This window comes from Sminthopsis crassicaudata, chromosome 2 (genome assembly GCF_048593235.1).
Source record: "Sminthopsis crassicaudata isolate SCR6 chromosome 2, ASM4859323v1, whole genome shotgun sequence".
In the NCBI taxonomy this organism is placed as follows: domain Eukaryota; kingdom Metazoa; phylum Chordata; class Mammalia; order Dasyuromorphia; family Dasyuridae; genus Sminthopsis; species Sminthopsis crassicaudata.
In genome coordinates this window covers 507,362,247-507,374,337 of record NC_133618.1, presented here as the reverse complement: position 1 = coordinate 507,374,337, position 12,091 = coordinate 507,362,247, and the positions used below count along the sequence as shown (strand labels likewise).

The 12,091-nt window shown below is 39.3% G+C and overlaps 1 protein-coding gene across 1 annotated transcript in view; it reads right to left on the bottom strand.

Annotated features, from left to right (window-relative positions):
• OLFM1 (olfactomedin 1) overlaps positions 1–10,325 on the bottom strand; it is a 56,740-nt gene extending 46,415 nt beyond the window's left edge. Inside the window, exon 1 of the mRNA XM_074294072.1 lies at positions 9,883–10,325. Coding sequence (XP_074150173.1) covers positions 9,883–9,978 — 96 coding nt within the window. The 5' untranslated portion in view covers positions 9,979–10,325. The remainder of the gene's footprint in view (positions 1–9,882) is intronic.
• Between the last annotated feature and the right edge of the window lie 1,766 nt (positions 10,326–12,091).

Here is a 12,091-nt window from a genome sequence, read left to right as displayed (position 1 = left end):
ATGCCTTTTGTCTTTTACTAATGAGGGAGGAGGGATAGGGGAGTGGGGAAAAATTAGTATGAATGGAAAGAGGCATGTGGAAATCAACACTAAAGTGGTGTGTGTGTATGGAGGCATGGTTAATTAAATAATTGATTCATATTAGAGCCAAAGTACAAATTGCACAATATTATAAACATACAGTAATATAAAAATACAAGTGTTCTTTAGACCTTTGGGTATCCTCGAGTGAGTACAAAGACAACAGCATATACATTTCCAAAAAAATGTTTTAAAGGACTTTGTGGCTTTAAGGTTCTGTTAGTTTCTATTTTAAAGACAAGCTTCCACAGCAACCTTCTATCCCCAGATACCCTGCTGTCTTAACTGCAACAAATTGCCTTCCTGCCTTGACTCACACAGATAGCTAAGTCTGGACCACCTTTCCCTACTCATCTGTTGAAGTCTTATTCATTCTTTAGAGCAAGGATGTCAAACTTAAAAAGAGGGTCACTAAACTGTGGGGAGGAGAGTTATTTAGAAAATCACATATTAACACTATTTGTGTTCTATTATATTTTATTTTATTTATTATTTCCCATTTACATATTAAATCTTTTTTCCCCCTATAACTCAGGATTTAAATACCACTCAAAATCACTGTAGACCATGTGTTTGATACCTGTACTTTAGAGGCAGGGGTATTTTGAGGTTCAAATGAGATAATGAATTTAAAGCCCTTTACGAACCTTAAAGCTACTTAAATGGAAGTTATTATTATTATTATTATTCTGTAGTCACAAGGCTTCCATTCTAGTGAAGATTTAATTCCCAAAACCTTCTACTGAACTCTTGTTGAGCTTAAGCTTTGTTTACAGAAAAATACAGCGTTGTGCTGGCAAATTTTTAATAAGTGGACTCTCCCCTACAAGATATGTTCATATACACTTTGTTCTGCATTGTTAGCATTTATTTAGTTTAGAAATCAACAAGATAATAAATCAAGCCTTGATTTGTAGCAGTTTTAAATTTCTGAAGTGTAAATGTAAATTTAACAATCTGCTTCCCTCAAACCTATTTAGAACTCACTCCAATATACTCTGTTTGGAGGCCAATTCAAATATCACCTCCATGAAGTCTTTTATGATCTGCTCTGCTGAGGATTCAAGTGAACAAATATTTTTTAAGCATGTACTATGGGCAAAGCATTGTGCTCGGTGCTGGAGATATACAGGAAAAAAAATCCAAAACCAAAAAACTGCCTTTTCCTTTCATGAGCTTCCATTCTACTGCAGTATACAAAAGAGAAATTGGACAAACTAATATGTGATTATTTCAGGAGGGAGAGGAACAATTGACCTGGAAGAAGGAAAGGCTCCTTAAACCACCTATGGATTCTAAGAGTTGGAGCGGAACACTTTATACCTCCCCCATGTACTTACCATGCATTATTTTTATATTTTCTATGTTTGTGTTTCATTCCCTCATGAGATTAAATGGGAGTGGGGGAGGGTATTGGATCCTATTCAAACTTTAGATCTCTTACAACACCTGTAACATTAAGAATGCTTTAGTAGGAACTTAATCATTGTTTCTTGGTTGATTGTTTGATAGATGCTTCACCAGGCTATAACTCCTTCATTCCCCTCCATCCCAAGTATTCAGCCAGATTTGGCCACAACTTTCTGAGAGAGAAAACCCCAATCTTATATTTCAGAGGGCAAGTGTAGTCAAATACTCAGAAGCCAGTTCCAGGAATACTAAACTCCTGGAAACAGAATACTTTAATCTAAACCATTTGCCCAGGAGAGTCCTCTGAGTCATGTTAGATTCTCTAAACATGCTAGAATCTCACACAGGCATCAGAATTGCTTCCAGAAGATATTTCTAGGGGTTCTATTTTTTTCTTCTGCTTCTCTATGATATATTCATATCACAAGTTTTTCCTTCTGTAAAGTGAAAGGGTTGGTCTAGATGCTCTCCAAAGGCAGTTTCCAATTGATATTCCATATTCTAAAGTGCCTTCCTTATCTAAGGTTCCATGTTCCAACTCAGACAACTTTTCAAAAGTTCCCTTTTGCCTCTTACATTCTATGTTCAAAAAATTCTTCTAACTCTGATATTCTCTGTTCCAAAGCTCTGAAAATCTATTTTCTAGTACAAAGTCTCTTCCAACATAAATCTTCTATGATTATACTTGATGAAAACGGACTATGAATCCAATTCTTTCCTGTTCACCGTGCTTTTAGTCCCAATTCCAATAGAACAGGTACCCACTGGAAGGATATTCTCTAAGGTCAAGTTTTCCCCAGAACTTTTAACTAGAGAGTCCATTTAGCCTGGAAACAATAATGAATTTTCTATTCTCCCTCATCTCTCATTAAATCTCTAATCTCTCAGCCTACTTTCTAGTTTATACAAAGATCAAAAAGGCCCCTGTGAATATATAGCTCAAATGTACACTTCAGCATGTTACAAGTGAATATTTTTTGTTAGATAAGTATATTGGTGGAGTACTATCTTTGAGACACTATTGATACAAAATCTCACTGTCACTAAGAAGTATGCATCAGGAGCTTATGCATCATGATATTTTCATGTGTTCATAGATTCTGTAAGAAATTCTTGTTTAGGCTAGCTCTTGACAGTCCTTACATTTGAATATCACTTTATAATTTACATAGCCCAGTATACCTAGCTATCCACATCTATCTATCTAAAATATGTGCAGATATATTTCATATATTTTCATCAAAGCCTCAAAACAAGCCTGTGACCGAACCTAAAACAAGGATTATTTTCCATTTTGCACATGAGATTCAATTAAGGATCAGGGAGAAAATTGTCTTCCCTAAGGTCAAAAGACCAATACTGGAAGGGAATAAAACTGTGTTCTCTTGATTCCCAGTTCAATCCTCTTTCTGATACCTCAAATGGCTCCTCAAGACTAAATAAATATGTCTTTCATCTACAAAGCACTAATAATGGCAATTAAAACAATTCCATTGCCAAATAAATTTCTTTAACAGTGGACTCATTATCTTCCTGTTATGTTTTGAATGTTATGCCAAATGCAGTAAATGAGATAATTGGAATTATGGGTATTTCAGAAAGTTTGGAGACACAGAGACAAAAGCTCTATTTAATTACAGAAACTACTGCTTACTGGGGTCATGGGAAACTGTGCTTTATCCAAAATCCCAAGCTCCTAAGAAGAGGCCAATCTAGTGAAGGGCCTGTAGATATAAATTTCATATTCAAGTTCAAGGAATTTGATACTGAGATGAAGGGTTAGTATAGATCTTTAAAGTCTCTTCTAGTTCTGAAGTGACATTATTTCTCCATTTGTGAAACTAAGATTTCAGAGTCACCCAGCTAATAAGTGATAGAGTTAGGCAAGAAACCAGGTGTCCTGATTCCCATCTCAATTTTCTTTCTACCACAACAGGCTACTGGGTCATTATCAAGTTTCAAGGTCAACCACAAGGAAAGGATTTGGATGTTCTGCAAGATATCCCAGGAAAACAGCTCTCAAAAGTATTTCTAAAAAGGTTAGATTTATTCAGTGTATATCAGCTGCCTCATTTTGGCTGGTTTTTAAGTGTGCTGAAGCTGTTTGCTTCCCTTTTGCTATCTCTGACCTCTTCTGCTCATTTCCCAGCATTTCAAACACAGGCTGTATTCCTCAAAGGCAAAATAACAAATAGAAAAAGGAACATTTTCATTTTTCATCTTCTCTTCTCTCTTTCTAGGTTCCCATTTCCCCCCACTACAATCCAAATCACATCATGTTGGGAAATAAATCCACCAGTTGTTATGACCTCATGGTTAGTGGTTTCAAAGTTGTGAACATCATTCAGGGCTGAAAATTGGCTTCTCTGACTGTCAAGGCAGCTTACATTTGCCACGGATCTAATTCAGTTTAGCTAGTAATTAGTTTTGTATTACTTTACACGGTGATGTTAATACTGATTACAAGGCCTGATAACTTTAGCAATAAATACAACCCAAGGCAGAAAATTACCTTTCTTTTTATTGGTGAAGGCTGAAGTTAGTGGAATGAGACACAAATTGCTTTATGAGATGAAGCAGCTGCCTCATGCCGCAGATTTACAATTTAATACCCCACTGTCGTAGCTTTGCAATAAGGGCTATCTACAGCTACTTAGTACTGTCCATCCATGAGTACTTCCTTAAACCTTTAGAATTAACAGCTTACTTAAGTTCAAAGACACCAAAATAACTATTAAAGGCTAAGCTATGGAGATCCTCCCACCTCAAATTGATCTATGAGTTATCTGGTTCTAAATGTTCACTTATATCTCATTTCACCATGAGCTTCCTCCTTTAGATATCACATTTACAGATCACCCACTGCACACAGCAACACTCTTAGCTTGTGGTCTGCATGGTTCATAGGAAATTCTCTGGCTTAGTTGATTTTGTTCAACTTAATTCAATTCAACAAATACTTCCTAAGCCTGACTCTGTTGTTCAACTATGCTAAGAAGTTAAGATAAAAAGATAAAGTGGAAGGTCCTCAAAGGGTTTACATTATACTTGGTGGAATGGGAAAGAGAGGTACAGTATATATCCATAACAGGTAGAGTATGATGGAGGAAAAGGAGAGATCCAAAAACAAAAACTCTAGAAAATTTTGAGGAAGGAAAGAATATTTTTAATTGGGAGAATCATGGAAGACTTCATGGAGGAGGTGGCATCTGAATTGAACCTCAAGAAGATAAATTCCTAAGGGCAAAAATAAAAATAAGACAGCAGATGTAAATGGGCATAAGCATGGGATAGCATGTTGAGTTAGAAGAACATTAGATTTGGTTGGAGGGCAAAGAGGTAGTAATTTAACATAAGGTAAAAAATGTAAATTGGAGTCAGATTATGAAGGCTCTTATGCAAAAAGCTAAGGAGAATACATTATATTCCAGTACAAATTTTGGGATTTTTTTTAAACATCACCTTCATTTCCAAATCTATCCTTTCCTTCTCCCTTTCTCTGAGTCATTTTTTGGGGGATAACAAAAACGGTTTCAAAAGGGGTATAGAGTATAACAACAAAATTAATCCATCAAGCAAGTCTGACAGCATGTGATAATCCCTCAGTTCAGTAAAGAAATAAAGGAAAGGCTTTTTCCTGTCTCAATCTAAGACAAACTTAGTCATCATAATTATACTTTTTGTTTGCATGTTTTTGCTTTGTTCAGGAGACTATTTTATGCAAAAGATAAACTGGCAAGAAATGAGCATTTACTATGGTCCCCTATAAGAGGCACAAAATGCATAATAGTAGTGTGCCTATTCTTCTGGATATTGTTGTTTGGCTCTACTTTATAGGGAAGGGGAAAAAGTAATAATGGCTCACGTTTTTATAACACTCTCCTTACAATAGTTCTGTGAGGTAAGTATGGAATTACTATTTCAGTTTTATGATTGAGAACAGTGAGAATCTGATAGAGGAAGTGACTTTCTCATGGCTTCTCAGGGAGTAGGTTTTTGAAGTATTACTTTAACCTTCATTTCCTTATTCTGAATAGCAGAGAAATATTTGAACCCAGAATTTTTTTACTCCAAAGCCAATATTTTTTGCTGCTATAGGAATATACAGGACATTGCACAAAGTGAGTAATTTGTAATACTTAGTAACTAATGGATTTCTTCAGAGTAACTTCTACTGTCCGAAGAATAGATAATAAAACCAGTAAGACTGCTTGAATACTGCAAGCATTTATCAATTAAAGACAAAATTGGTATGTTAAAAAGGATTGTCTTTATATTGGCCAGGCAGTTTATGCCCTAAAGAAAAGATGTGCCTGAGTGCAGGGGGTTCAGAGAGGTGTGGGAGTAATGGCCACTACTTCAAATATATGAAGTACTATCCTGTGGAAAAGAGATTAAATTTGTATTGCTTGGCCCCAGGAGGCAGAACTAGAAGAAATAGGGAGGCAACTCATGTGGAGAAGAAGCCAGCAATCTTACCAGACTGCCAAACAATTGCTGTTCACAGAGCAAGTAAGCCACCTTGGCTGAAGCAGCAAGAAATCCTGAGGGAAAGATGGAAGGCAGAGTAGACTAGGCAAATAAAAGTACCACCATTATCTTGATCACCACTTTCCCTCAGATCTTGATAGAGATATCCTAGAATCCTGAGCCCAGGACTCTTAGAATAGCATTATTAGCCATCAAAGTGGAAAGAAATCCCTATGGAGATGTAGTCTGGAAACTTCTTCCACAGGTACTGTAGCCACAACAATGAAGAACCAGAAAAGAAAGTTCTTACCATCAAAGTCCTTGGCACTGTCAAATGTGTCAACATCAGAAACTGATAGAATTTTATGAGGTGAAATTAAATTAAAACAGAGACACTGACATCTGCTTAGCTGCTGTACCTTAAGGACCACAGAACTTTTGCATCTGATTTTCAGCTAAAACCCTCCACATGTCTAGCCTCCTCATTAGCATGTGAGTTCCTTGAAGATAGGGATGCTATTACCTTTCTATTTGCCTCCTCAGTTCTTACCACAATACTTTGCTTTATTCATTGATTCATTCAAATGAGTAAAAGTTGCAGAAAGCTACATTTTGGTTCAATGTAAGAAAAAGCTTCTTATCAGTCATTTGTGTTTTAAAATGGAGCAGACTGACAGGAAGAAATGAATTCTTCATCATTGTATAATCTTCAAACAAAGACTGGATGATCATTTTGAAGAGATATTGTGGAGGTCATTCCTGTTCAGGTGCAGCTTGGACTAGAAATACCCTTAAATTTGGGGAGTTTATGATAATCAAATCTTGTACTTTGTACTTTGTTAAAATCTTAAATATGATTTTTTTTTTGCAAATAGACCACTATCTGTTAAGCACATTAAAAATGTTTGGTTTGAATTTGAAATTTCATTAATGTGGAAATTTCTGTTATAGAAATTCTCTCCACTGATACAGATCAGCAGCTCTTCTATAACTAACAGTTTTTGAGATATGCTTAGTAGCATTGATAAGACAAGTGTCCTGCAAAGGGCCATGCTGCCAGTATGTGTCAAAAGACTCTTTAACATAGGTCTTTTTAACTGCAAGGTCAGTTATTTATCTACTAGATAATGCTATCTCTCAATTTTAGGTCTACCTTGAAAAGGGAAAAGGAAAAAATGAGCATAACAGAATAGAAAACAAAAGGACAAAGCTTCAATCATTAGTAGTGCTTTGTCTTCACTTCCCAAATCTTAGCAAGTATCTTTCTTTTTCTTCTTCCCTCCTCCCTCCTCCCTCCCTTCTTCTTCTTCTTCTTCTTCTCTCTCTCTCTCTCTCTTTCTCTCTCTCTCTCTCTCTCTCTTTCTCTCTCTCTCTCTTTCTCTCTCTCTCTCTCTCTCTCTTCTCTCTCTCTCTCTCTCTCTCTCTCTCTCTCTCTCTCTCTCTCTCTCTCTCTCTCTCTCTCTCTCTCTCTCTCTCTCTCTCTTTCTCAGTATACAGCATGGGTTCCATAAGGGAAGCTCACACTGGGAGTGAGAAAAGAAAGGAAAGCTTCCCTTAGAAGAATATTCAAGGTAGTCTTCTAAATGAGCTAGAACAGGTGAGAGATTCAGGGATGGCAATCAAGGGTATATACCCTTTCTGAACCAACTTGGAGGTAGGCATATCTGAGTCTATTTTTCACTAGGGACTCAGCTTCTGAGATAATTGGAGAATTTAAGGATAGAAAGTCAACTGCTTCATCAGTACTTTTTTCTGCATAGAGAGATTATGGGACTGACAGAGTTAACATTCTGTAACTAAACTATAAAGACATGAGGACCATTTCCTTTAAAAATATGTGTCATTGCTATGAAATTATACTCATCCGAAACCTATCTTTCTGTAACTTTTACCTTATTCCCCCCCCCCCACACACCATTTATGCCCTTTGGGCCAATCATAATTCTAATACTTCTTCCAAATATCAATCCCTAAAACACAATTTTTTATTTCTGTGGGATAGGGTTTTGGGATGCCAGGGAACTTCTTGGTAAAATTTAGAAAGAAGGGAGGAAGGTAAGACATTTAGTTGTATATGGCAACCTTGTTCTGGGTGCCAGACTTGAAACTGCAGGGCAAAGGGAAACTAATCCACTCTTTGGATTTGGAACTGACCATGGTCCTGAACTCTTTAGTCGGTTATCCAGCTGACAACTTCAAATTCGGATTCCAATAGAAATCACTTCGGGGTCAGGGTACTGAAAAGAAAAATGTATTGGGGTGGGGTTGGAGAGGTTTCAAATGAATTTGGTAAGATTCAAGAGGGTGAAAAAGCACATTTTCTACCACAGAGGTACTTCCCTTAATTAAGGTTGAGTCTAAAGTTTTTCCTAGGAAAGAGAACATCTTGGAAAAGAATTTAGAAGTGTCACTATGGAAGAGGATAATGATGATAAGAAAGTCATTATGACAGGGTATGGCTCCAGTGAGTCCAGCACATTCTATCCTACTAGTTTCCCCTCAACTAGTTCCTCAGGGTAAGTCACAGCCAATCATCACCTGGGAGCAGAACAAGCTGAAACTAAAGGAGGAAGCAGCACAACTCTGCTCAGTGACTGCAGGGAGCGAAAATAATTAATGCTCACTCTCATTTCCTTTCAGGACAATTCTTTGTAAATGTGACCCTACTTGTAACCTGGGTTTATGTATGTGTTAAAGAGGGTGAGATAAAAAATGAAAAAGGGAAGAAATGGAGAGGGAGACAGAGGCAGAGACAGAGAGAGACAGTGAGTTGTCCATGTTGTAGAAATAAAACGACCCTTTGTGTTTGCACTTTTCATATTAACCCCTTATAATATTTCATCTTGTACCCAAACTAAATAGAGCTATTTGGCAGTCCAAGACATAAAATCTTCAACTCCCAGCGTGGCACAGACGGAAGCATTAAAGGACATTTAAATGTCACCCTAAATCAGTACAACTATGAAAGGTTCTTTGGTTGTTTTATTTACACACACGTGCTTGGTATATATTCACACACACACACACACACACACACACACACACACACACACCCCTCCATTTCTTATCTATTACATGCACCTATTGGGGACATAACAACAGATAATGAACACAGTTTATACACTAGAGATATATACATTTAGATATCTTCAAGTAATTATAATGGTCGACTTGGAATGACACACATTGATAATCACACAGCATATACACATACTTAATATTGCATGTGTGCCCATCCATACAAAGCCCCGAATATTGTACCAATAGCAGACCTTCTCTTCATTATCCGCAGCCCTTTCTAGTCTTGTGTTTTAATAAGCAGAGACAATTCTCCACAGCCTTTGTCCTCACAGTCATTCATACACTACAAGGGGAATGGAATCCATAGCCAAACGATAGGGGATAAGAGCGTGTTGGTAGAAGGGGATGGTAGCCGCGGTGTGTGTGTGTATGTTTGTGTTGGGTATGAGGGTTAGTTCTCCGTGTCTCCGGAAATGCTAAGGCTAGGGTTGGTGAAAGCCCTGCCCTCTTCCTCGGTTTGCCTGCCTTATGCCTGGCATGAGAACTTTTAATTGGGGAGGTGGGTGCTATGAACATCCCCTCCCAGCTCTCGCCAGCGGATAATGGAGAATCCCGTTAGCCACCTGGGCAGGGCATCAGCCCCTGGGCAACCTGCCCTCGGTCTTCAAATGCCTGGGTCCCGGCCCCCGCCCGCTGTTCGCTCCTTGCTTGGGGCTCGAGGAGGAAGCGGCACGCTGGCTGACCTCTAAAGCGGGCTCGGGATCCAGGGAAGGGGGAAGGGAGGGGACATGGACTGGGGCGCAGGGGATCGGTAGCCAGCAGGTACCTGCTCCCCGACTTTCTCCGGCTTCCCGAGGGGCCGGGCGGCTCTATTAGGAAAATGGCGTTGGAGAGACCTACTTGAGTGAGTTCAGTGCCCATCAGGATGAGGAAGAAGAGACTCAGAAGCTTGCTTGCCGGTCGCATCTCTCGCTCCCAGCTCCAACCTCCGGGCATACGGATCCCCGGTCCTTTGGCGGCTGCGTGAAGTAGCTCTCCTCGGCGTTGCTGGCTTTTCTATGATTTTCCCTCTCTTCCTCCCTCAGTCCCTGTATTGTGCCTTTCAGTACCCGGAGAAGGCAGAGCTAGGAATCTGCTTTGCAAAGCCTCCACTTTGCATATTTATTATATCCCCAGTTTCTCCCCTCGCCAGTCTCCCGAGCTAGGGCTGGCTGGTTTTTTCCCCCTTCTTCCCTCTCCTAATGGCTCCCCTGATCGCGAGGCATTTGCGAAGAGGGATGCACTGGAGCACGAAATGATGGGCTCTGTCTGCTATGCCAAAAGTTTGCTTGGAAAAGGGGGGAGGGGGCGGGGTGGCGCAGGGAGGGCACACACAAAGCGCGCGCGCACACACACGCGCGCGCGAACACACACACACACCACACCACACACACGCACACACATACACATACACACCCGGGAGGTAGCAGCTGGAAGGGATGGAGGCTGAAACAGGATGTGACATCAGAAAGGCGGGGGAAATTTAACTCAACTCATCCAGGCAGCGAAACAAGGCAAGACATTGAAGGAAGAGAAAAATCAGCATCGTTATTGTCTTCGCTGCGGGTGGGAGCAGGTATATGCGGGACAAACCTGGAAACTCTGAGGGTGAGAAGAGACAACACTTGGCTGGGCAAATAGCTTCAGGCTGTCACTACCTGAAATCAGGAAGTTTAGGGACAAGGGAGAGGCAGGGGAACTTAGTGATGCGTGGGCTGGAGCTCTGCAGACGGTATGACTTATGGAACAAGACTTAGATTTCCCCTGGTGACTTCCCATTGATACTCTTAGAAGTGATTGGGACAGATCAGGTCAAATCACAAAGGATGTCAGGACTGCAAGGAGACCTGAGAGAACATCTTGTCCAATCAGCTAATAATTCTAAGGGGATCAAATGAGATCTCCTATATAAAGTTATTTGTAATCTTAAAACTATATAAAGGGTAGCTGTCTGACAGCAGGAGAGGAAAGCATCTGTCCAAACTCACACAAGAACTTTCTTATGTTACTGAGACTAGCCCTCAGGTTTCCTGTTGTGCAGTTCAGTAAATGATCTTTTAACCACAAAATACTAGCAAGAGCTTCCTAAGTGTCTGATGAATGATAGTAAAAATGACTGACATTTATATAGCACTCTAAGGTTTGCAAAGCACTTTGTGTGCATATAAAATCGAATCTTTACATAGTACCTACTATATGCCAGGTACTTTTTATGAATATAATCTCATTTGATCCTCACAACAATCCACAAGGTAGATGCTATTATAATCACCATAGGCAGCTAAGTGGCACATTGGAAGACTTAATGTCTTCAGTTCAAATCTGGCCTCAGATACTTATTAGCTGTGATCCTGGACAAATCATCTAATCCAGTTTGCCTCAGTTTCCTCATCTGTAAAATGGGCTAAAGAAGGAAATGGTAAGCCACTTCAGGATCATTACCAAGAAAATCCCAAATGGAGTCATAGTCAGACACAACTGAACAATAACAATTGAAATGGTACAGAAAAGGAAACTGAAGCAAACAGTTAGTGACTTGCCTATGGTCGTATAGCAAGTAAGTATCTGAGACTGGATTTGAACTCGGTCTTTCTGACTCCAAGTCCAATACTCTATCCATTGTGTCACTTATCTTTCCCATATTTTCATTTGAGCTTCACAATAATTATGAGGTAAATGTTCTGAGTATTTTCATTCCCCTTCCCATCCCCATTAGAGATGCAAAACTGAATTTAAGTGTCCTTTCTAGGTTTATACCTAGGTCCAGAGCAGGCTTTAAACTTACTGAATCCAATGCTAATGTTCTATCTAGTGATGCACAATGGAAGATTGATAATGATAATTATTTGATGGATTGGTGAAGGATTAAATATCAGAATATAGAGCTCTAGGGATGACTCATTCAACTTGACTTTGTGGGTACAGCTTACCCCCATACCCACCCATCTCTGTGCACTTAATGTGATGCTTCCAACTCAAGAGTTGAATTCTTCTTCCAATAAAATCAGAGTTCAGAGACAACTTTGGAACCACTGGGGCAATTGTTTTCTAAGGAGTAGCAGCTGAGCTC